Source organism: Venturia canescens, chromosome 9 (genome assembly GCF_019457755.1).
Source record: "Venturia canescens isolate UGA chromosome 9, ASM1945775v1, whole genome shotgun sequence".
Taxonomy (NCBI): Eukaryota; Metazoa; Arthropoda; class Insecta; order Hymenoptera; family Ichneumonidae; genus Venturia; species Venturia canescens.
In genome coordinates this window covers 14,206,258-14,233,388 of record NC_057429.1, presented here as the reverse complement: position 1 = coordinate 14,233,388, position 27,131 = coordinate 14,206,258, and the positions used below count along the sequence as shown (strand labels likewise).

The following is a 27,131-nucleotide window of genomic DNA, read 5'->3' as shown; positions in this document are numbered from 1 at the left end:
ACAACTTTTGCTTGCAAGCTCGGACGAAGAGCGAGTCGCTGCAACGGGGTATACGGAAACTATTTCCATTTGCATGCTGCAAGTCCCCTGAGCGGCTTTGATTTTATTTTTTCGGGGCGAAGAACGCAAAGAGTATGCATTTGTTAGGGTGTGAGAGGAGCAAAAAAGTCGAGGAAAAACGAGAGGGAGAAAGGGATAAAAAAGAAAAACGAAGGAAACAGAATCGGTGTTTCCGTTGGTTTTACCTCGCTCTTCGAAAGCTTCGCCACCTGTTTTGATTGCGAGGATACTCCCCACCTACCCTTTTTCGCCGTTTGCCTCTCGCAAAACTTTCACATTTTTTTTTATTGTTTTCTCGCATTTACCGCAACAGCTAGTTTAAAGTTGTTTCGTTGTGACGACAACAACCGCCACGAGAATGAGTGCCAAAGAATGCTTTTATTTTACCCTGTTTTTTCACCCTTGTTCGTTCGTGCTTTGTCAATTCCTGATACGCACGAGAGAATGTTGAAAATGCGACGTTTAACTTGTAAAAAGTACACGAATAATACCGCGAATTCTGGACGAAAAATTGAGAGAAATAAATCAAAAGCGAGTTTAATAAATGTACATACATTTTTTCCTTCTTTCATTCGTTTCCAAAGCTCTCGAGAATGCAAATGTATATCTATACATTAAAAAAAAAAAGAAAGAAAGACATGGAATTTACTTCTCGAGGTTATTTATATCCAGGACGAGATACAGATGAAAAATGAGAAAGAACAGCGCGAGAGAAAATATTGATAGCACAAATTTTTCTCAACAGAACTTTCGCTTTGCCTTTTTTTCGCCTCGCTGCGCATCTCTCTGATCAGTGCGAATGCCACAATTTCGCATGCACTAATAAAACAACGATTGAGATTCGAATATATACGGAAACAGGAGATTATTTCTGCACCTTCGAAATTTAAATTTTATCACAAAATCAAACTCTCAGAAAGACTCATCATTCGCTAATTTCGAGTATTTGGATCATCGATTTCTACAGTCCTTGGCTTTACGTACCACATCCTTGGATTCGATGGAGTTCTAAAATCGAAGAAACCACCGAATACTACGACTAATCACGAAGCCCCAAATTCACTGAAAAATGTTGACCAAGCTCAAGCTAAATCGTTAAAAAACCATTGAAATCTCAAGTCTGCGATTCGAAAAAAGGATTACACTTCGGTCCGTACGCTACGAAAGGAATACTGCAGTCTTGGGACCAAGTTACACGCCAGACTCGGAGGGGAGAGGGCCAGGAACCGAGACGCAGCCGAGCGGACGAAAGTAGTTTTGGTGAAAAAGGCAAGCCCCCTTAACCTCTGGCACAACAAGTCCGTGCAGCAATGTGTGTTGCCATGCTTTGTGCCCGCGAAGGTAAACGCACACACGCCGGAATGTCTGTGAATCTATATATAAAATAGGAAAGTACGAGGACGGTGTTCTCAGTCGGGCTTTTCGCGAAGCAGAACCGATAAAATTGTCGCGCTAGGTTCGCACACACCGCGATACTAAGACCCTTAACGGTTGTATAGCGGAGCTAAATTGCTGATTGTAAAGTACCCCGATGGGGCACTCTGCCCGAAGGTTCCTTAACGAGGCTCGGGGATAGCGAGAGCGAGATGGAAAAAGTTGCAACCTTTATAAATATCTATATCGAGGTGCACGTCTCCGTATCTGTATATACATTTATGTCTGGAGACTCTGTAGGGAAAGCGACGAGTGAAGCTGGAGAATGAGTGCATGCTCTCGTATCCAGATCCATCGTCACCTCGTAACGGGATCATTTCTTCTTTGCGCCGTACATTTCCCCCGTTCTCTTCTCTGAGTCTCTTCGTATTCCTTTGCCCGTTCGCATCGTTCTTGGCATTATTTTCATTCGCTTATCCGCGGAATCGCAAATTTCCTTTGACCGTATTTTCTTCTGCTTTTCGCATACGTTGATATTTTTGTGTATTGTTTGTTGTGCTGTTTCCATCATTGGAACAACGCTCGTGGGTTTTTCCATCTACAGCATAAAATTTAATTAGCACATTCCATCAGTTTTAATTATTTTCTTCCACTGTCGATATTGTTATTGTTGAAAAATAAAATCGCTCTCAGTCCCATCATTTTCTTAATGAAATTCGACGTGGTTCAAATACCTCGTCGAGTTATTATACTTTACTCGAAATACGCAACAGCGTTTTGTTTCCTCAAATAATTAATGATCGGAGCCATGAAAATATCGATGTTTCTTATTGAAATAAAATGTTCAGAGTGCACAGGAATGTTCCATATTAACGGGACATATTTTAGTCGAATTAGGATTCTGAGAACGAACGTACATTTCGAGTAAGTACATGGTGTATATTATTTCGCAAAACGTGTCACGAGACATTTGAGAAAATGAATAGTTCTCATAGTCAGTTTCATCCCTTAGCTGCTGCTCCCACTGCGAAGGAACGAGTTTCCTCGTAATTTTCGCTCTCTCCTTCGCCCTTCTCTATCTCCAGCTCTGTTTTCTCTGTTTCCTCCAACTCTCTGTTTCTCATTTTCTCATCCCCTCCATACCAGTTTTTGCAACAATTAATTTTCGTTTAGCTTAATTAAATTTCCTGCTCGCGTTCGTACACCGGCCCGCAGTAGCGTTGCTTCTGTGACCGCGAGCTCTTCTCTCGCGTTCTCTCTTTTCAAGCTTCTCTTTTGCTGGCCTCTCCCTATGTGAGCGTTATCATACCCCGAGGCACACCCGCGCATCAGCTATTCCTATCGTTTTCTCTCTATACTAATGTCTACGGGAATGTATACATTCGAATTCATGTATTTATGCAGCGTATGCTACGTTTATTTCTGGCAAAATTGATTTGTAACTTTGAAACTGGTGCGTCACCGACGTACACGGAAATGCCTGTTTTTCCATCAAGTGGAAACGAACAATTCGGCTACCGCGGTGCATGTTCCAGTTCGTAACTCTTGCATACGAAAGGTTCGGGGGTAAACGAGGCATGGGTTCCCGGTCAAGATTAAATTTTATTGATAATTGTAGCTCGTTGAAAACAGGAATTTTCGAGCGCCGTTGAAGTGGCATTTCCATTTATTCGATTGCACTCGATATCATCGTTTTCTTGCTTGCAAACAAATGCTTCTCTGCCGAGTACAATTTAAACGCGCTCACTGCAATACCACAGCAGTCACTTCGCCTCCCTTTTTCGCATCCTCTCTCTCTCTCTCTCTCTGCATGATCCTCCTCTTTCCGTAGCAGCTTCGAGCGCGGACGGGAACAAAACAAATGATTTTCCTTTAAACGAGAAATTCTTCGAGCCACGTGTGAATTCGTGTGTGGCAAACGAGCACATTCGCGAGTAAACGAATGAGGAAAATCGCCTGCGATATTCACTCGGTGCACGCTGCTGCGAAGAACGAACGAGAAATCGGAGGGTAGCTCGGGGAGCGAGATTGAGCGAGGGCGAATATCGAACGACTCTCGTGAATCATTTGTCTGAGGGAAGAATTTCATTGCACGAATTAACTGGATTGCGTTGCCGATTTTTCCCTCGGAGAATAACGTTTCATAATTTATTCATTTCGTCGCCTTATTGCAATTCAGAAATACATTAATGGAACGATTGGAGTTTCTAACTGCGAATTGAACGTGAAAATCAGGCGTCGAGGTTCAAGATTATTTTGAAAGCTTCGCTATGACGCAGCGGCGGGGTTTCTAAAGCCCGCAACAACATCGATAATCTGTTTCATTCGACCTCAAAAGAAAATGACGAAGGCGTTTTTTTTATGACGGTTAAATAAAACAAAAAGGGCACGCTCGGAAAATCTCGCTCGGTAAATTCGGGGAGTCAGTGGGTCGAGAGCAATAATTGTTCGAGCGTCGAGTCAGGTCGAAGCGAAGAAAAAAAGCGAAAGCCTGGTGGCCGTTGTTTTTCTCACCGCGAGTATAAAAAAACGAGCGATATTTTTTATCCTGCTTTTCGTCCGCTGTTTCAGAGAAGGCCTTGAATTTCCCTTTCCTTCTATTTCGGTGCGGCCGCGGGGAAGCGTCATTGCACGCTCGACTTCAATATCGAACCGGTCCAATGTCGGCTGATGTACTGTAAAAGCCAATTCGCCATTTTGTCGACAATTTGAGAGAAAAGTTTATCGAGCCATAAAGGTCGAGGCTTGTGCGACGCTTTTTTCACGCGAGCAATGTCGAAAATAACTCTAAACGTCATCGATTAAACAGAGTCTGCCCGATATGGAAATGCGCCAGATTTTTTTCAGAGTTTATCGAGTTAACGAAAAACAAAAAATGCGTCCTTAATCCAAAACCGTCGATCAAAGGCTTGCAGAAATCCCAAAATTAAATTTATATTCGCAACAACGAATCACAGACGATTTTCAAGCACTCTCTAATTCTCTCATTACCCTTAATGCTGGAATCCCAAAAATTTGTGAAATTTTCCTTAATGGTGCAAGCCCATTTCCCATTGGTGGATTTGGACGCGTTAAACTTTTCAGGAGAGTTGAGACACTGTCACGTCATTATATGTACATGTATAAATATATACACGACGCGGATGTATGTATTTAGAGAGACATCTATATCTATAACGGTCGGGGGAACAGCGAGAGAATGCTTTCAGGAAACTTTCCGGCTCACCGCGTTCAACCGCTCGAAAGAGGATCAGGGCTTTCTCTACTACTCTGCGAATCCCTTTTTCTCTCAGTCCTTCTCGTCCCCTCTTCGTTGCTCCGCGCACAGCAGACACCACTCGCCATCGCCAACTTCACTAACGAAGGATACGGTATTAAACTACCCGTAACTCCGTTAGAGAACTGACGGGAAATGGATACCTCGAGCAGCGAGAGTGACGTAGATCTCCCGGTGTACAATTGCCCACGGAAAAAAAAAACGAGCGCCAGTGATTATCATAACACACTTCTGCTTCAGTCCAGATAATGATTTAATCGAGGAAAAAGTTAGCTCTCGCGCTCGAGCTAAAAATCAAGCCGAGGATTCCGGAAAAAAGTAAGCCAGTCAAATGTTTCAGGACGAATCGGCGCTCCGGCTTGATTAATTTGTCGCAAAGTTTCACGCAGGAGAAATAAATTTGAGCGAATATCGTTGTATACCTCATCTCTGAGACTGAACCGGAAATCTCTTTCCTCGGTCTCTCGTTCGATGTAGGGCAATCATTTATAATTGGAAAAAGTCTCTAGCGAGAGATAAAATAAAGAGTATCTCTTGCATTATATTCAGAGTCTTGGAAGTCTCGGTTGGCCCGTCATTCAGACGCGCGTCTTGCCGTTTCTTTCGCTTTTATTTCTCCCCTTTTTATATCCCTGCCTCCTCGCTGCTGGCGCACAGTCGCGATGTCAAAGAAATTCGCCTGGGTATTCAATGGGTGCACCTTCGACATTTTGTAATAAAGGATCTTCAAGGAAGGATCCGATGAATAAAAAAATATTTACCAACCTACGAGGAAACCTTTTCCTTTTCCTTTTGCTCGGCCTTTCGTGGCCAGCGATTCTCTTTTTATGGGAAATTCCGAAAAGATGAAAATCCTTTTGGTAGAAATTCTTCAAGACTGGAACTAACGTTTCTGGCCGAGAAAATTCTCAAGTTATTCGCACACTTTTTAAGAAAATACATTCGAAATTCTCAGCTCTGCGTAAGCTCGTGCTATACACTTCTCTCGTGTTTGAGGAACTCGTGAGAAAACAAGCCCACCACGGGTACGGTGCTTTTAATCCCACGCAACTTTAACCGGCACGTACACACATGGCAAACTTCACCTGCAACATGCACATCTCCGACAAAGTCTCATTTGCAGAATCAAATAAGCTTCAGCCGAACCGCCAAATGCCATGAAATGGGGTATCACAGTTATAACTTTGTTTTCTATTTTTACATCATTAGTTCCCCGTGTTGAAAGCCGAGCAGAAAAAAACACAGAAATTTACGAAAACTTTTGCCAATTACGAGAAGGGAACTAATCACGATGTAAATATTTTATTTATTTAGTAATTCAGTTGAAAAGTTTGCTTTCTCGTTTCGAGTACGCATTTCTCTTACTCACTCCTCGCACACGATCTTATTACACGGTCCGTCTCGAGAATAACTCCTGTTACATTTTCTCCTTCTTCGGACATTTGGGAGTTTCGTCGAGTGAATGAAGCGGCAAGCCCGGATTAAAATTAAAACAAAAGTGTGAGTTACTCGGAAACGCCAAGTTTTCCCGCCGCAAAACCAAGAGTAAGAGAACAAGAGAGAAAGAGGGAGAGGCTGAGAGACAAAGGCAAAAAGGAAAGAGCGGTATATAAACGCACGAGGAAAACTTTCGTGTATACACTTTGGTACTTTGGCCTCGAAGCTACCGCACCCGAGTGCACTCAACTGCATGTTTGCGGTAACGAGAGTTTGTTCACCCTACGCCTCTTACATCCCTATCGAAACCGCCCTTCTTCCTGCTCCTATATTTTACGAAAATGCTTCGAGAATGATCAACGTCGGTGCGCGAACTTCAATACACCTGAGAGTTTCCTATCTCTCCCTCATCCATCAACCAATCATTACTCATTTTTCATTTTCCTCGTTGTTACCCATAAAGTAATGTAGTTTATCGGACGTGCTGTCGAAATTCCAAATTTTTAGCTACATCGGCATCGAAGGTAGATAAGCACTGGAACCTCCAACCGCAAAATCCATGACTCAATAACGTGGTTTAACTTGATTGGATCTTCCTTCATAATGCACTCCCCAATATTATTCACTTCCGGCTCCTTGGTAAACATCCAATATCGAAGAATCTTTATCCGAAATGTGTCTTGCTTATCGAACACGCGAAAAGACCCTGAAATTCGCGAATACGTCGATGGGCTTGAGCTTTTAATCGCGTTATCCCATTTGCATAATACCTTCAGCTTTATCGTCTCGTTATCCGCGGAACCTGCACTTTTTGTTCACCCCTTCGCCTTATTCCTCCAGGCGAAGAAATCTTTGCACCCAAAATCCTTTTTCCCTGGAGATTGGAAACCTCGTGTTTTCACAATTACTTTGTTACGATTACTTCGTTTTAAGGAGTTCACGAAATCGATTATTTAGAATCCAATTTTAGACTTCCCTTGTTATTGAATCGGTTCGAAACACAGAAAAATTTTTTCTTCGTGCACTTCACATGAGACAAGTTTTCATGCTTCCACAAGACGCAACATTTGCCGTCGAAATATTCGAGCAAAGAATCATTTTGGATCGAAATGATTCAGTTACTCGCGCTCTAATAAATATTGCAAACAGTTTTCGTGTGAATCATGCTTCTTCCAAGCACAGTGTACATTTTCCTCATATTTAAGGGCTCAACCATGCTGAATTGAATAATAAATGTTCGTAAACCATAGAGAATGCACATTTTATAAATATAACAAATATAAATCTGGATTTCATTGTCACATGGGTGAAAAAACTGTACGGAAGCACATGAATATATTACGAATGCCCGTGCTGATATTCTGACTCGGGGCATTAGAGAGAACCCGAGGCTGGTCATTAAAATCTAGTTAAAAAAGAATTTTTTCAACTTTTCATAAATTCACAATCGCCGGAATCTCTCGTCCTTTTATGAAATCAGTGAGTTGGCTGATTCCGAGCCTAGAGAGCGATCGTCGTATATTTCCATGGCACTTTCGTTCCGTGGCGCAAGTGCGTGATCGAATTTTCCTTGAAAAACAAAAGCACGAAAGTAAAAGAACTCAAGTACACACTGTTAAGCTAGAACGAAAGTGAAAAACAGGAGAAAAACGGATGATGCAAAGGAAAGAGAGTTTGCCTTAAGTGCTTGAAGTAGGTAAACGTCTAAACCCGGAACGGGATAGAAGGGCTCGTCAGTGCTGCGTAACCATTATAGCAGTAGGAGGACGCGCAGTAGGGACGCAGTAGCTGGGAGTTGCTCTTGCTTTTCTCCCAGCGTGACAGAGACTACAGCCAGAGTTCGTAGAACGAGATAGTAGCGGACATAACGTAAATCCATGTTTACTATGCTAATACCCGGAAACTTGCCAACTGAAAGGATGCACCAGAGAGAAAGCGATGGGGGTTGATGGTTGTATGGAGTAGAAGCAGCAGCAGCTAGTAGCTCTTCCCGTAGGCCATCAAATATGCACGGGCTACTTCCGAGCTTCGTGGCGACGACGAAGGAGTAAAACGGAAGTAAGACAAAGCGTAACGTTGAGCTGGAGAGCTTGAGCGAGTGAAAAGGCTACACCGACGCTACCGCTAGGGGGCACTGACGTTTGAGCTCTCCAGACATCCCCACTTCTTTGCCACCTCGGTGTTTTCGCTTACCACTGCGCTTTTCTTGCCCTCTCTCTCTCTCTCTCTCTCTTGCTTTCCATCTTTTTGTCTCCTATGCTCCACGTATTCCTTTCGCACGGTAAACAACGACGAGACTGACTATTTTATTCTGCAATTCACTGGCAGACTTACACACTTTTACCGCTTCTAATTATTGTACCAATGCTGCGACTGCCATCAACATTCCTCCTTCTGGCCCCAACGTGGAATTTCAAACGTTGAGAAACAGAGGGGCCCACTCCCTATCATCGCAGCCATAAAAATTGTTTCACTCACTGCGTTTTTCTACTCACTGCTTGCTGGAGATCGCCGAGAATACTGACGCAAACTACCTACTCTGTAGACATTTTAACAGAGTCGCTCTCCTTACCCGCTCAATTACGCACTAATCGGGGAGATCTCGCTTTTTCATTTTGTCCTCGTGTCCAAGAGAAACAGCGTTTGTGTGTTCCGCCAATGAAAATACCTAGACAGGGTAACTCCAACATTGAAATTCGTCATTCGTCTTGGAATGCAAGCGCTCGGAGCAATTCTGTATTTAGTTGTTCTCCATGCTACGGAAACGGTTTAGAGCGAACGCTTTTCTACGAGATGGATATTCGATGCCTGGGTCTTGAGGTCGGTTATTAAAAAATTCATATTTTCAGCATTTCGTTTTTCTAGAAAAATTCTATCCAGCGCCTCATTTTTCATGTTTTGTTATTTTGTAATGACCACCTGGTGTGGAGCTTTTGCGAGCTTTACGGGAAAATGAGTCCCGCGAATTTGGTAGTAAAAGAATTTGATGCTTGGAGAAAGAACGGAAAATCACGATTTTCCACTTTTACGTCAAAAACGTCAAGGCTCGAGGCCAGATAGCTTTGCCCTTCAAACATTGAGGATACGTGCTGCTTCTTTATGCTTCTGCACGCACACATATCCGAAGGTGGTGCATGCCTTTAAACATACAAGGGAAAATGTGGCGCGCGATACTTTTTACAAGCTATAATACTGCGCCACGTCGAGATTGTTCCTTTTTTCACGTTGTTCAAAAGTGCATTTTCGCTGTGTTGAGCAACGATAACCCACGAACATTAAGCCCGGACTCGAGACTCTATACAAATTCTAGGGTACACTACCTCGGTTACTGGTATGTACGACTAATTACGGTTCCCGCGGCTGACAATTAAAGCCGAGAAGCACTTACTTTCTCGCGGGAGATACGAGGAACAAATGCTAAACGGAATTTGCTGGTGAATCCTGTGCGATGTCCGGAATCCCGCAGTATGATCCTCGCTTTCGAATTGTTGCTTCGTGACAGCGCGCTAAAAAACCCGCGACTTCGGAGATTCGTTTAATCGAGTGGAAAGATCGTGATCGTAGGATGGATCAGGAATCCGGTGCTTTGAAAAAATCTGTCAAATTGGCCCACGGTACTCACTATTTCGTTGTTACTGTTCTATTCACAATTCCTTTCGGTCAATGATTGCTCTACAAATTCCTCGCTGATATAACAATAGTTGATTCGATTTAATTCGTCCAATCGATTACACGAATTAGCCCCGAAAATGTATCGTTCGCCGTTGATTTGGACTATAACATTCGTGGGCAGTGAATTGATGCATTATCAGATGCAAAAGCAAATCCACATCGAATCAATAACATTGCGGTTCCCATACGTACGATTCTGCTTGCATATTTCCCCCGCAATGTATCTCTCCTCGTGTATACTCCTCAATATATCTCTTTGACTCGATTTTGGAACGCAGATATTACGAAACAGAGAGTTAGTTTGCTTTGCGATATCCGTGATATCTAGGGGGATCATATGAATCGCATTGGTGCTTTCCCACGGTCTCTCATCCTCCTGCTCATTCAGCTTCTCCTCTTTCTCTTCCTCCTTCTCTGCTGCTGCTGCTCCTGATCCCTCTGAATCTCCTCGTAGCTAGATTTCACCCTGGCACTTTTGGCTGGGATAACACGATATTCTATATAAATATATATATATATACGAGCAGGTGCTATTGAAAACTATACACGACTCGGGGAAAACCGAGTTTGCAATAACCCTTTGCTTCGGTGAATCGCTTTCGCGAGAGAAAACCAATGAGATTTTCGATATACCTGCTGAGGACCTCAAAGTCAACGTCTTGGAATAAGGAGAGCGCACCGGAGAGTTTTCCAAGAAAAATCGATCCTCGGTGTACTCCGAACGGTTTTGCCCTCGCGCTTCTCTTCTGCACACTTTTGCAGAATAACTCGTGCTGCTCCATCCACATTTATACGTGCACGTACTTGCTTAGTTTCGAGAATGGTTTTCTTCGTAATCCACTTAACTGACTAGCCGACGAAGCTATCTGCATAGACGTCCCTGTAGGCAGCCGTGACCCCTTAATCCTCGATCGTTATTGTCGTTAAGAGATCACAAATCCAATAAACAAAGGTTAAACGTGAATTTCAGCCTCATTAAACTTGTTCCTTTACAAACCAATCAGTGATTAACGAGTCGTCCCAAATGTTGTAGCACACCCGATAATCATAGCTTCCGAAGTAGTAACGATTTCGCAACCATCGATTTAACCTACCGAACGATTCCCATCGACCCTCAATAGTCCATCAAAACTGATCGCTCACAAAATCACCCCCCCCCCCCCCCCCCCCCCCGAAGCCACCAAAAAACACGAAAGAACGTTTTTCCTCCGACCACTCGATACCGCCTCATTTTTTTTCAACATAACACGACAATTATCCTACATTATACAATTACGATAAACTCGCGACGGGATAAGGAAAATCGTCGGTTAGTTAATTCAGCAAATGAAAAAAGTGCTTCAATCCACAGGGTCCGCCGCTGATGAGAAGCTCCTCGCTCAGTATCTATCTAATCTGCAGCCTCCCATTTACCAACGCTGCCCGCTCACACTCTTTTTTTCTTTTTCTTTTACTTTCTCTTTTCCTTCGCAAAAGCGTTATTTAGAACACACCGAGTTTCCCGTATAGCGCCCGGCTACTCAGCCGTACAACGACGCAAAGCTCTGCATTGTCGTGGGATTAAAGTATTAAAGCTCCGGACACATGCCTATACATATTCAGCTATATATACACGCGCCTCCTATGTATTCGTGATAAAGTGAGAGTGGCCCGGCCAGCCGCTTATGATGCGCACCTGTTTTTAGACGTGCCTCTAGCTCTATATAGGTTTCACGTGCATATGCCCAATGTTTATAAACTCCATACATATATTTCCTACGCGCGGAAGCAGCCCCTACGCAAATCCAGAAAATCCACTCCCGGTGCTTCCGTGTGCAGCGTCCTCAGCGTCAAGACCTGTTTACGTGACACACTTTCGAATACCGTACTAAAACACACACAACGCGACTGAAAACGATCGAGTAACGTGATTACGAGAGCCAATTAGCAGACACGAAATTTCTGGCCTCAATGATCCAGTTCTCGGGAGTGAACTTTAACGAATTTTGAGAAAATTAAACATCGCTGATAAATAGAATTCTTTGGCTCGTAACGCTGCTTTAACCCTCTCAGACCGAGACCTATTTCCCGTTGACGGAAAATGATTCCCTTCATAATTTTATCTCAAAATACTTTCTAGTTTCCGAATCCATTGTGACATTTCAGTTTTTTTGTTGGGAAATATGAATTTTTTAATGTTCGCTGCGCGCAGAACCAGGTCCTTGAGGAGCACAATCAGGAAAATTTAGTAATGAATCTAGCACCGAATACCTTAACTACATCATATTAGCTTCCCTTTGAAAGAAAATAACGTTTGGAGTTCGAAAAAAAAATGTGTACTAACTTTTCCTTTGCGATAAATAAAGCACCTTTTCACACAACGCCAACTCAACATGAAACGCCGACTTCATATTGATATTTCGATGGGTTAAAGCAGTTTATCTCTTGGTTCAGGAGTATCTATGGTGCAATCTAACCTTGCTTGATGGAAATAGGCAGTTAGAACCCCGACTTTACTGACCGATGCAGTTTTATTGGGCCTGGAAGCGCGTGTTGCGTAAAAGCAACATACGCTCCGAGAGGGTTAAGGATGTATAAGCACTGGGCTCCACTTGAGATGGCACTCTAATTTTTTTGTATATTATAGTCCAAGCTTAAAACTTAATCTCTGTGAAATTTCAAGGTCTCTTAACGACTGTTCAATCGAAATATTTTTAGTCAAAAGAACACAAAGCCACAATGACTTCGAGTCCGTATTACTCAAAATTTGATGTATTTTTATGTCACATGTTAGTCATAAAAAACGTCTATTATATGCATTGAACCCTGAAGATCTTAACAGTTTGTTAAAAAAAGGGGGGTCAATGGACATCTGAATTAAAAATATAAAGTTAAAGACGACAAATGCTCACGGAATCTCAGAATTTCGTAAGCTCGTGAAGTTGTGTCAACTTCGCACAACCTATAAATGTAAACATTTGTACAATGCTCTATGGAACTTTTTTGTCGTTATGGTAAGCTCTAACCTCAGCTGTTAACTGACTACTACGTCGAATGTTGTCAGACGTAAACTCTTCACATTGCAACATCGAGTCCTTTTCGTAATGAAATGAACTTAAATATTATTTACCATTAAAAAATCATTACAAGATTTCTTAATAACATTGTGCTACATATGATTGCCCGTGGTAATTTTTTAGAAAAAATATGGTCAAAGACTGCCCATTGACTAGTACGAACCGCTTTTACATCCTTGGTATGACGGAAGCTCCGTTGGATCGGAAACGCTGATCAGCGAACGCTCCTCGGGAGTCGAGTTTTTTCTCTGTTTTGAAAATATTAATATCTCCGCATTTGTTTTTCTGGAATTCATTATTTTTTCGCAATTTCTGGAATTTTGCTGAAACATTCGAAGCGTTCAGAATTATTTTCTCCTCCCGGAGGTATCACATTTTCATGGAAAATCTCTCCTTTTGTGCGATCGAAATTGCAACGGAATCAGAGGCACAGAAGTCGGCGAGGTTGATGGAAAAGCAGAGGAAATTCTGCGATCCACATTTCTCACATTCTTCATTATTTTGTTTCTTTAGCTCCTCGCTCACTTTCATCATCGCTCTCAGAAAAAGTAAACTAGCCCCACGAGGAATCGACAAATTAAATGTGCCCATTCCCATCAAATTTCCAGTTGGGATAAATGTAGTTCGGCAGGCGAACGAGCTATGGACTTTTTAATCAAGGATATACAACAAGAGAGGAGAGAAAAGTTATCGCCTTCAAAGTCAAGCTGCCGCCGTTCGTTTGGGTAGTGAAAATATCGAAGAACGTACTGATATAAATAAATAATGCTCATATTTGATATTATTATGATTTACACTTCCGAGAATGAAGGGGAAAAAACAAAGCGTAGAACAATAATAAAGCGACGTTAAAATTCAACAACTTTCCTCGACTCGTGCTATCCCGCGATGAGTGCTAGTTAAAAATGATAAAATAATGTGCCTCGAAACATAAAAGTTTCATCTGAAATCGAATATATAGCCCATAATCGAGGATACCACGAAGAAAAAGTTTGGAGAAAAGAAGCTCAACTTTCTCTTGGCTAACGCGAAAACTTGGCGTCTCTACGCTTTTCCTCCTCCACCCTCGTACCAAAGTCAACTCTCTCACGTCTCTCGCGATGCTCAGAAACGAAAAACCGTTTTCCCCAAAACCTTGTGCAGCCTCCATTCTCAGTTCCGTGTACAGATAACGAAAAAAATGTAGATGAGCTTGAATAGTAACGGAGCCAGCGAAACTTTGGCATATTTCGATGAAACGAAGCAGTTTTTTTCGCCTTTAGAAAAATCGGATTCTCAAACTCTTCGGCTGGTCAGTCAAATAAATCTCAGCGACCATTAACTCGTACCATCGAATCAATCATCTCCTCCGATCTGCATGATTTTCGAGCACTCGAGAACAATTTGAAAAATGTGTCCAACGGAGCGACCGCTCATTCTCATTGTTCCGGAAGTGGTTTATCCAAGAATTTTTTGATTGTTAAGATTTCATCAAAAATGTACTCGAGGCAGTGGTTTACAGAAATTTTTCCATTGGAAATACAACTTAACGATGCATGGTACAAAAGTATAAATAATTAGAAATTAGAAATTGATTAAATTTGGTGATAATGTTCTTCAACATCAAGTACGAAAACACAAGTTTTTTCAAAATTTTCTCAGCCTAGTTATCGAGTAATTACGCATTAAAGCAGATTTCTTATGCCCGGAATGTATGCCTGAACGCTATGCTTGTACACGTGAACTTTAGTGATCATTTGCTCGATAACTGTACAGAAGAAAAATATTTAAAAATTTGTATTGTCAAATTTGGCACTAAAGAGTATGATGACCAAATTTTATAAAATTCTGATCATTATGAAATTTTTTATGTTTTTAGCATGGTTTAGGATGGCAACATTGTAAACCTGTACCAAATATCCTTAACCCTTTTTTCATATGTGTGCCTTTTTTATCATGTGCCTTTTTTATCATGTGCCTTTTTTCATACCCTCAACCTCATGACCGGGGTTTGAGCGCACCCCACTCTTTTTTTGTTTATAAATCCGGTCCTACGATGCTAAACTGACTTTATCCTACACCATTTTCTTCGTTTTTTTATAACGAAAAGAATGATGTACGATAAAACTAATTTCAATTGAATTTATATAAAAAAAAATCCGTCGATAATCAGTCGATAATGTGACTTGTTAGGACGGGAGCGTAGTTTGAAGTTCGCGTGGGGTGTGCTCACACCCCAGTCATGCGTTCTAGGGTTAAGAAATATTTGCATAATTACGTTTTTTTCAACATAAAATAGCATGAAAAGAAGCTGCAAAAAAAGAATCAATTGAGGGATGTCGAATTCTGGAGAGCCAAGGACGTTATTTGTGAACACTCGTTCCATTTATATTTTTTAGCATAAGTTTTGACATTAAATTCAAAGAGAAAACATGCTTTTTGAAGGGTCGAACTGGTTCGATGACGAAGGGGGACATTGAAATTTCACGAGAGAGCCTCCGCAGACTCGTATTTACACGGTTCATCATACACGCGCACACGATAGAATGGTCAAAATTCAAATTGGAGGTAATTGAATCCCAAACGATTCAATCCACGAAGCGAAACGTCAGAATTAACCGCGCCCCAGAGTACCCATGGACGTGAATCTCGTGCAAGTTGCACAAATCCCTTGATAACAGAGTGACGAGAATATATCCATTGCGCGTGTACCGCAAAACGAACTCTTAACTCGCGAACTCTGTCCTTAAAGCCCGGTAACTCGCCACGTGCAAAATTGTACCTTTTGCGCTCCCTATAAAGGCAAACGAGACTGAAACTTGCCATGTGGGGGAATTATAAGCCGAGGTCCACCGACGACCCCGAACCCGTCACGTACTCATTAAGCGAATACAATCGTCCCATAAACGTAACAATTTGGAATTATTGTCATTGCGACAAACTACGACACGAAAACGATATTCGGAGACTCGTGAAACATCCCGTGACACTTTGGTTATCGAAGACTAATTCCATTTCGTTTCGTTCTTCGATCGAAACATTTTCCAACACTGATATGGACGAGATATTTTACCAGAAAAGTGCTATCGTCGCTTTCGTTCTTCCAAGTCATTTCCAATATCTTTGAATTTTGGCAAGTTGCTTTTTCGTACTCAATCGATGTGAAGATTAAATAAAAAATATCTCGACACTGCCTAATAAGCAATAAACGTTGAATATCTGATACAATCCAATAAGAATTTTATATCCATTCACGTGTTTCAAAGTATTCCTTTCACGAACCCGAATATTCTACGAATAACTGATTTTAAATTACGGTCAAGTAAAAGTGCAAGATTGGCGAAATTCAAGGTCACGTTATCGAACATTAAAGAAGAATGAAAACTTCAAAAATCGTAAGATTTATACGGAAGCTTATGGAAATTCCATCATCACCACATTTCTATTCAGTAATTCGTGTGTACTAAATAATTCTAAATTTCTTATACAAACTGTCGCACAGACAGAAAAATATGTAAGGAATCCATAGCGAGAATAAAACGAAGGTAGAAACCCATAAAAAATGATCCTTCGGGCATGATCTACCTTAAAAGAGATATTAAGGAGTTTCGGTACAGGCGATACAATGTTGCCATGCTAATCCATGCTAAAAAAATTCAAAAATTCAAAAAGTTCAGAATTTTATAAAATTTGGTGAACATATTCTTTAGTGCCAAATTTGACGACACAAATTTTTTAAGATTTTTCTTCTACACAGTTATCGAGTAATTGATCACTAAAGTTTACGTGTATAAGCATAGCGTTTCCATATATATAGGTATGCATTCCGGGCATGAGAAATCTGCTTTAATGTGTAATTACTCGATAACTAAGTAGAAGAAAATTTTGAAAAAAATTGAGTTTTCGCACTTGATGTTGAAGAACATTATCACCAAATTTGATCAATTTCTTAATATTTTGACTTCCATACCGAAACTCCTTAACAATAGAAGTTGGAAAAATTGCAGAATCATAAGCTTTTCGTATATATAACCGGCGGGACTTCTCAGCGGCTAGGAATCAGTCCAAATTGCGAGTGCCTCATTTTCCACGACCAAAAAAAACAGTCATGCGAATGGAATACCTTAATAAATGCCTCCCTTGATTCTTTCGTGATGTTCCCGCTCACGATTATGTCATGTTTATTGCATTCTCCCAATGCCCGCGTGCAATACATTCGTATGAAATTCAGCGAACACGCGTACGTGTGTCAAGAGAATTGGAGGGTATTGATCGATAGCCTATTTCGTCGTGCATCCATCAAAAAGGAGGAAAAGGAAAATATTTTATTACCTTCTGTCATCGCTTCAACTGCCTCTCTCTCCCCCGTCATTTATCCATTTCCCTTTTCGATATTTTTTCATAACTCGTACAAAATAGTCGAAGCCACGATATGCCGCAGGATTGTACATTCGTATCGTTTAATCTACAAAAAATAATAATAATAAACCGATATTGCGATGGAGCAGGAATATTTGGTAAAATTGGAAAAAAAAAATATTTTGAGCTTACCAAAGTGTTCAGAAGCTCGAAAAGAGCGCAGCTTCGTTCACCAAATTCCATTTTTTCATGCGAAATTCGTTTGCTATAAGAGTTCCTGATAAAAAATACGGTTTACACTTTCCACTTGCACACACGTAAACGTATACGAAAATTCGATCCGCCCAACGCAGGATATTACGCCGGAAAAAGGTTCGGTTCGCACCGGAATCCATATTTTGTTCTGCAGAGAATTTTGTTTCCGTATGTTTAAATTGCTCATGTATATCGGTGGAAAAAAATCTGTCTGAGATCTCTATACTGGAGGAAGGCTCTTTGGCAAAGGCGCCCACTCAGTGACGCAGAGCTCTCGAAGAGCACAGATATATGTATACGTGGAGAGCTGAATCTTTTCTATAGAGGCTAGACACATGGTCAACATCGGTCTTTGTTTCGATAAGGGTCCCTGAATCCCTTTTTCCCTCGCTCGCTCGAGCTGACTCTCTCTTCAATCTCCTATCTCCATCTTCACTCTCCATTCCCATTTTGCTTTCGTTCAATTCATCCTCCGCTTCGTGGGGATATACGTAAAAGAAAATGTATATATCGACGGAGCTTACTTCGAGCTTAACGATCCCAACGACGAGCGAAGAACTTGAAGAATTTTTTTTTTCGTTTAAATCTACGTTATTGAGCGCGTACGAGTATTCAGAGACGAGAGTGAAAGATTTGGAATGGAAACTATTAGGAAAACAGTGGTAAAACCATACGCAGAAAGTCTCAATTAACGAAAGAGTCCTGTTCGTACAAACAGCGATACATTTTTCGACGACTCCAACAGAAATAAGTTCTCAAGTGAGCGGATTAACGATGGAACAATTTTCTTGGCGATGCGAAAAAAGTCGGGGGCAAAAAATGGAAAAAAGTTTTCTATTTCGTCGTAATATCCATGACACGAGCTTCTACGATTCCAACAGCTGTGACGCACTCTTTCTGCCCCTCAATTTTGTACAGTTTCACTATGAGCACAATCACTGGCCTCGTCGAGTAAAAAACAAAAAAAAGGCATTTTCACATTTATAACCCTTTTGTGCTACCCGGCAAACTCAAGGCCACCTCGTTCAATGGCCAATCAATGTACTTTTGTTCACGTACTATAAATCAATCGGATAAGGGTAGCTACTGTGTATGAAACTCTTGATTGGAAAAGAAGAAAGACGAAGGTATGAGCGATGGTGTCTAAAGTCCGAGATCATTTCATTGTATTCGTTATACAATGGCTTCGGTTTAGGAGGGTTGCATTGTTTCATCGCCAAGTTTTCTTCCCCTCACCAACTCCTCCAAAGATTCTCTTTGATTGAATATATTTCGTCAAGAATCTGCCGAAATCGTTGAGGGAGACCTCAAACCTTTTTCTAACCTATTCCAAGAACTCTTCACCACTTATAACCCTGTCATTTTTTACAAAACACTAGAAAAATCAAAGACAACACATTTTTTATTATTTCGAAGTTTCTTTTCTGAAGATTCTAGTTGAATTTTGTCAAGGATTTGGTCTGGGAAAGTTATGATCGGTTTTTCAAGAAATTTCACGAAATTTTCACTTTCAACACGATAAATATTCAATACGCGACCCCAATGGCGAGGAATAGAGGCACTAATGTCAACCCTTCCGAATTCGATTAGAATTGTCTTTTATTTCAAATTCACTAATTCGACGTAGCCACCGAAACCAGGAAAGTCAATTACTCAAAACTGTTTTTCACTTTTCACTTGCATATACTGTAACGTAATGCCCTTGCCGTTCGAAACATTCGATCAGCGCATGCGCATGCGCTGATCGATTTCGTCAATTTTCGTTAATTTTCTACATTTTTTCCAAGATTAAATTCAGAATCATTTCCCTTCAATTCCGTGTATTTTTCCGATTTATTTAAGCCTAATTACCTTGATAACAAATACCGTGATACTATTTAATTTACAAAAAAAAGAATAAAGTTTCGATGTTTTATTTCGACTTTTTAACAGTTGGCGTCGCTAGTGTCGCCCGCCACGGCTTGTTTCGGGCCTTTGTCCCTTTGTATCGTTAGACAACATGGCCGCCGCACCTGCCGCAGCGACGCGGTAAGCGGTAACGCGGTCAGTCGGTCGTTGTACGCGATCGGGACAAACATCGTGCCGAATCACGATGTATTTCGGGGTTATGTTCGGTCGCGCTGGATCGGGAGTGTTAGTGTTACGCCACGCGAATTTTTCTTGACCTGTTTACCGAGTGTCAGTAGCCGCCGATATATAAACTAATGAGTTTCGTTATATTGATTGTTTCAGGTCCGACTGGTAGTAGTAGAAAGTATCCAGTTTTACTGTACATACATGGAGAGAGCTACGATTGGGGTAGCGGAAATCCGTACGACGGGAGTGTGCTTGCGAGCTACACCGATCAAGTTATCGTTACGATTAATTATCGTCTTGGAGTGTTGGGATTCCTCAATGCGAATATGATACGACACTCGAAGGCACGAGTGGCTAATTACGGGCTGATGGATCAGATTGCAGCATTACAGTGGGTTCAAGAGAACATTGCACTTTTCGGAGGTGATCCTGGCAACGTCACCCTCATGGGCCATGGAACTGGAGCTGCGTGCGTTAATTTTCTTGCCATCAGTCCAACCGTCATGCCTGGTGAGTTCACGATCTTTTACGAGTGTATTCTCTCAAATGTCATCCCGCACTCGATCATCTCGAGGTTAAATTTTCAAAAAAATGAACCCATGCAGTGGGCTAAGAAAGAAAATCATGTAAAATTATCCCTCGCGTTTATCTGCTTTTTCAAAATTACTGAAAGTTAGATTTCGAAAAATATTACAATTTTATAACATGTCAAAGCGGTGCGACATTTTGAGCCGAAAAACTCCTCGATTTGCTATCATTCGTCGATTTTACAAATGAGAATGAATTGACAGTGTTGAAAAAAATATTTTGCTTTTTCTTCTTCCCTTCTTACTCGTGGCATATTTGAGGGTATTTCCGTATGACGAGTCCGCGGTTAATCTTCCAAGGAAGGATACGATCGCCGGTGTTTTTTCTATCGTATCAGTTCGATGGCTTTCTCTCAGGTGCTCAGTGATATATAACGATCCACACGGTGGAAAAGGCTAGGCAACGTGCTCTTGTCATGCAATTAGTTTTTTCTTCCTCTCTCTTTCTCTCTCCGGCCCTTTCCCTCCATTTTCCGTTCTGCTCCCTCCGTCTCTTTCGCTCTTGCGCTTACTTTCTCTCTTGTTCGAGACCGGCGAGAGCGAAGAAGCGCGTTAACGAGATGCTCGACGCGCCCATTTCCCTTCCTCGTATACCTTTCCTCGCGTAATAAGCAATTTGCGAGATAGTCCCGCGCGTGATGCTTCTCACTCGCGCGAATCCCAGCTCTCGTTTCACTATTTTTCCTTTCTATTGCCTCTTTTTCCACTTGCTTTATTTTTAGTTCCTCTCCGGAATGTATACGTGTATGTGTGTGTGTGTGTGTGTGCGCGCGCTGGTGCGAGTTTTTTTTCTTCTAATTCTGCGCCTTTTTCATTCAATTAGTCACACGAAAAATATATGTATTTTTTTTCCCCAACTAGTGTACATCCCAAGTGTCGCGTAATTGTCAACGCGCCAAGTACGAAACGCTCGCTGCCCGAACCTCCTCCCGTATTCCTATTTTTGTGCACCACACAGACCACCCCTTCGCTACTTTGGATCCTCCAAATTTTACATCCCTACACTCGTTAACTCGTTTTTTCAATTTTCTAGTACAGTCTTCCAAATTGGCACGATTTTTATAACTTTTTTTTTGTTTTCTTTCTGCATCCACTCTTCTCACTCAGCTGCTGTGTTTCTTCATTATTTTGCTCGCATGTTTCATCATCTTTCAAGCGGGTTGAGAAAAAAATGAATATTTGAATAAGAAAATGAATTGGAGAAATCGATTAGAAAAAAAGGGTGCATCGTTTTGAGTTTTTATCGTCAATTTAGTTTAACGGAGAACCAAAGTCATTGAAATGAACTGAAATATTACTGGATTTCGAATCTGGCACAGTCCAATGAGCTCTATTAAATGTTGTCACTTTAATTAAATTACGGACTGAGGGATTAATTAAAATTCTACAAGCCTACGGCTCAGTGACATAAGCCACGTGCTTTTTTGCTTCTTCGACCTGAGAAATGCTTGCTCACCGAAGTATCAAACTTTCTGGTAACACATTGCTTCTAATATTGGCTCTCCGCTCTTTATATCTTCATTCTTCAGCGAGTCTTTCTTCCCTCTTTTCCTGGTAATTCAACCTCGGGAGCTCTGGCATTGGGAAGCACATGTCTGCGCTGTGGTCCAAACGCATACCGGCTCATGTAATTTTTCAACTGAGAGCGACAGTTCTCTTGAAGATAATACGTTGGCTGTTGGGTTCTGCGATTGTTTTAGAAGGTCGACGCTGATCCAGAGATTCTTGGGAACGTATTTGAATGTTTTATCTCTGGATTCTCAAAATTTTTTGTGTGCTTTTGATTTCGGTCGTTAACTCCAAACTCGAGCTTCGTTTTTTATGAGTCTTCGGAGATGATCCTTCTGCATGTGGATTTATGAAAGTTTTTGAAAATCCAGCAAAGTTCCAATAATTAACTGTCTCGAGGCGTCGATATTTTTTTATTTCTTCAAACTTGTCAAGTGAAATGACGAACTTTTACTGCCCTTACAAAATTCATATGCTACGACGAATCTCGCATAAGAAGATTTTTATTTTCCCTACGTCTGTCGCTTTACAAAATGGAAAAAGGAGAGAGGCAGATTAGCGATCACACGCCTGCATACGTTCCACCATTCGCTCTATATACGTCTCACCTTCTTTCTTTCTTTTGCAGCTTCGACACCCTCTTTCAGCATCCGCGCCCGAGAACCGCCTCACGAAAACTTGGCTCTTTCGAGTATACGCCAGCTATTTTCTTGCTTTCTGGAAACTTGCCAGAACCGGGATCAGCTATCTACATCCGCGTTTCTTCTTGCGGATCGTTGCACCGGCGATACCTTGATCCTCTTTGTCGGGAAAGGCGGCAGCAGCCTCTTTCGCCCCGCAGGCGATATGACGAGGACAAACCTCGTGTCACACCTCCGCGATACGACGATATTGCCCTTGCCACATTTTTTCAAATCATTTCCCTATTTTTTATCATAATCGTAAGAGTTACGTGGATCGACGCTTTCTCAATGCGTCCTACCGGAATCGTACTCTCCGACGCTCGATTCCGGTGCAGTAATTTGTTCAATATGAATAGTCAAATAATTTAGTAAAGCAGCGACTAAAAGTGAGCAAAGAGAATGAAATTTCTATCGTTCAAATCCTCGTCTCAGCCCACTACGGAGCCTCGGATTTGTCGTTTTTAATAACGAATTTGAAAAAAAGTTTATCGAGTCTTGTCGGCTGGCTGTTGCGCCGCGCGTGGCTGGAAAAATTTATGCTTTTTCTTCGCAGTTCCCTAGCGAAACGATGATATATTTGTGATGCAGAAATTTCAAAATTATGATATGATACATTGCTATACAAAGTTGCATATCCTCCTGGGGCGGAGTGCAGGGAGCAGGGAGAGAGGGCTAGAAAGCATCGCTGCGAGAATTATAGCGCGCAAAGTTACGCTTTCACGGGCGAAAGTTTCCTGCTGTAATCCCAAAATAACCCGAAACCAACGAGATAAACACAATTACGCTTACGAAAAAACCTCGCGAGTTATGTTTGCAAGGTTGGGGTGCAACATAAATAGAAATCAGACGCTAATTTAGCGGCTAATTCGCTTCTCGAACTCGTTTCTTCAGCGGGTTTAGCGGGAGCTTTCTTCAAAGGCGAAACATCCTCGAATTTCGAGTGTGAAATTCGATGAAACGAATATTTCAGAAATTTTATCATATCGACGTTAAATCGAATGTTGCTTGTATTCATTGACTGAGGTAGATGAGAAAAAAAGAAAAATAAAATCTGTCGTTATTCGTCGGTCATGCGTCCGGTAATGAGACGTGAAATCGAGTGTCAAATGTGCCAGTTAAGTCTTTTTGGTAGGAAAGCCATCGACGTATAAAGCAAGCGGGGGGAAATGGAATGGGAATGGGTAAAAAAGGAGTCGGTCTGCTCCCGCTTCCGTAGTAAGTAAACGTAACACAAAGAGGAGTGGTGCGCCGAGAGAATGGGGTTTTGAAAGGACGACCGGGAACAACGTCATCCGGCCATTTGTCTTCGTGTTCCCAGGTCTCTTCAAGAGGGCAATCCTTCTTTCCGGAAGCGCCCTGTCGTCGTGGGCAGTAGTCGAGGATCCCGTGATGTACGCTCTGAAACTGGCACGGGCCGCAAACTGCACGATCCCGGAGGACCTTCTCAAGGATCACGAGCTGATAGTTGACTGTCTTCGTGATACGAGCCTTGAAGAGCTTATGATGACGGAAACACAACCGCCAACGTTTCTCAGCGCTTTTGGCCCGAGTGTCGACGGCGTCGTTATAAAACCGGACTTTCAAAAGGACTTGCTTTCGTATCTTGGACCGGAGTTTCAAGGATCCGGGTGAGTGCTTTGTCATTATCATTATATTTCGAGGGTGAGGTCGAGTGGGAAGCAGTGCATGCAAATCCGCTTAATCTCGAACGCGGAACACTTGTTTGAGCAAACTTGAATTTCTCATGAGAGAGGCTCATTCTTCTGTGCTTCCGAAAAGCCCAGGCTTATCCAACAAGCCGCCCTTGGTCATTGCGAGCTTCGACGACACAGGAAATAACAGCGTCCCTTCACTGGGCACAAGAATAATCAAAATTTCAGTGTTTTCGTACCCTCGAATGAGTCGATTGGCTGCTAAAAATCACGCTGATAAATATCTGACAGGCCCCCCGACACTTCACAGTATTCAAATGAATAGTAGACGATAAAAAAACCAAATGAATTTGACAAACGGTGCTTTTTTCCGACAGATAAAAAGTGAAATAAAACATGAAAAACGGCTTTCAGGCAAATACCGAAAAGATCGGATCACGGGGCCCCGATAACGAGCAACAACAAGTATGATTTGTTGTTTGGAGTCACAACGAGCGAAGCCCTCTGGCGTTTCGCCGAGAGAGACGTGCAGCAGGGTTTCGAGGGTGAAAGGAGGGATCGAATAATAAGGACTTACGTGAGGAACGCGTACACGTATCATCTCACAGAAATTTTTTACACGGTAAGTACGATCAATATCTGATTGAGCTTGTACATTAAGCAGACGAGGCTGATCCTCTGATTATTTTCGTTCTAAAACTATCAGTCGATTTTATCCCTAAATACATATTTCGCTTCACAGGCGCGTAAACAAATCATAAAACGCGCGATCCCTCGTTACAAATATCCGCAGAAAGAGCTCGAATCAACGCGCGATTTACCGGCCGCCAGATGTGTAACCCCTCATAGCTACAGAAGGGCAATGAAAGTTTTGGTGTGTATGCATTTATGAGTAATATTTTAGCTCGCTGGTGAAATACGTCGAATTTCACAAAATCCCCGAGCGTATGTACTATTTTATTTATCTTTGCGCGTTTAATCTGCTCTCATATAGAAGTGTGTGTTGGTGCGCGTGTGCGTGTTCTCGAGTGGAATTATCAGGCGCAGCCTCATGAGAATTCTGCAATTCCGAGGCGCATGCAGGATAAAAAAAAGCCTCTGAAAAATAAACAGCATGAAAACTACGTTGATACATCGGATGAAAGGTCTCGATCACTCATCAACGTGCCAAAGAACATTTCCACCTAAACTGATAACCCGAAAGCCAAGTTACCGGAAACTGTACGAATTTCTCGTATATTTTATATCCCCACGAGCAATATACCCACTCATACTTTATTATACGTGCGTGTGTGGAATTCTGATATTATAAACATTCCGTTTCGTTGTATTGTTATCTCGAAACATTCGTTAAACGGTGTATTCGAATGCGGATAAAACGAGATTTATGAAATAAAATGATAAAAAAAAAAACAAAACAAAACAAAACAAGGAACACGCGACCCACACGACGGTCGAGCCGAGCGAATAGATCACGCCGTGAAACGTTGAAAAAACGAATAAACTGACAAAAGAAATTCGAAATGGTGGTAAATCGCGCCGTAATCCTCAGCGTTTTTACCCCGCTTACCTACACGTTCGAACAATCCTCGATGTGAAGGGTCGTCAACTCTGTATAAAAACGCTCGAGCTGAAAATAATGAGGCCAATGTTAAGGAATAAAACTTATTCAATGATTTCTTGCTCGATAAGAAACGAAATAAACGATTGACACGCGAATTCTTCGAGTATTTCGAATGCTCATTGTTCGATAAAAAAGTAAATTTGCTAAAACTTGTTTTCAGGTGGTGAACGAATACACGGATTGGGAACGAACCGTCCAGCATCCAAAAAACACGAGAGACTCGTGCGTACAGGCTTTAAGCGACGCTCAATTCGTCGCACCTTTGGTACAAACGGGCGATCTCTTTACTCTTCGTCACACGAAGAAACCGAACAATCCGCACGCGGCACCGATCCCTGACAGCGAGAGGGAGCCCCTGCCCAAGACGTATTTTTACGTTTTCGACTATCAGATGAAGGGTGGTTATCCAGAGGTGAGTAAAATTTTTCATATTTTCGAACCCTGCACCAGACAAAGTGTTCCTCCCCGACAATGATGTTTGACCGATTTCGTAAATTGGATACTTAAAAAATTGAAATTTTCTTTGTAACCAATCCAGTTGTGTTACGCTTCAGGCTTTTTCTGATGCAAATAATTATATGCCACGCGTGTGGCATTCTGAAGCACGTTCGTTCCTCGGTATTTATCGATCTCCCTCATAAAAAAGGGTTAATCCGATTTCGGGTTGAAAGGTCGAGGCACCCAGGCCCGATGTGGATCGGGAAATCGCTTATTCGTCGTGAGAACGTATTAAGTCAAGACAAACATTGGCGTGGGAGCAGGTTTATGAATACATTGGGGAAAGCCGAGAAGCGGAGATGCACGGTGGGCACAGACTCGTGCGAAGCGAGATATTGATTGCAATGTTACGAACGTCGAATACACCTCTCGCTTTGTTATCAACCGGGCGAAGGGTGGAGCAAGAGTAGAAGGGGGTGAAAAGGGAGTAAAATCGTCGGAATAGCCGAAAACCGTCGATCCTCCAGCACCTGCCCTCCCTTTCCTCGAGGGAGGAACGTAATTTGTCCATAATTGAACGTAAACAGTTCGTTAATTGGCTACCGAGAGATCAAGCATGAACGTGTGAGTGAATAAATTTTTGAGTGTTTGTATTGACGTGAATTCGAATATAGATGTATATTCGCCTATATTTTGTTAGCTATAAAATATAGCCGCGATAGATTTCGCGCGCACTTTCATCCATTGGGTATCCTTGTTAATTAATTATGCAGCTACGTGAAAATTGAAAATACAATATCCGCAGAGAAATGATAAATATCGAAGTTTCCTGCGCGAAGGAGCTTATCAGAGTGCGGCAAAAATCGTGTGTATAGTAATGAAAGTATAAAAATAATATTTTAATTGTTATAATATTGAAAGTGTTCGATTTAAACAAAAGGTTCGTTGCAAATTAAAACGTTATGAGGTTCTCTTTTTATGTCTGACCACATTCGTCTTGCACTACTGATTTTTTGCTCTTTCGTCGATGCACTCGCGTCGGTTGCTGCCGTTCAGTGGGGTTCTAAATTGTTCAATTACACCGAACAAAATG

The 27,131-nt window shown here is 41.8% G+C and overlaps 1 protein-coding gene across 2 annotated transcripts in view; it reads left to right on the top strand.

Moving 5' to 3' along the window:
* Positions 1-27,131, top strand: part of LOC122415546 (neuroligin-4, X-linked-like) — a 277,070-nt gene that overhangs the window by 160,113 nt on the left and 89,826 nt on the right. For both annotated transcript variants that reach the window (XM_043427741.1, XM_043427740.1), the window contains exons 4-7: positions 19,702-20,055; positions 23,643-23,952; positions 24,391-24,598; positions 25,761-26,012. In XM_043427741.1, coding sequence (XP_043283676.1) covers positions 19,702-20,055; positions 23,643-23,952; positions 24,391-24,598; positions 25,761-26,012 — 1,124 coding nt within the window. The remainder of the gene's footprint in view (positions 1-19,701; positions 20,056-23,642; positions 23,953-24,390; positions 24,599-25,760; positions 26,013-27,131) is intronic.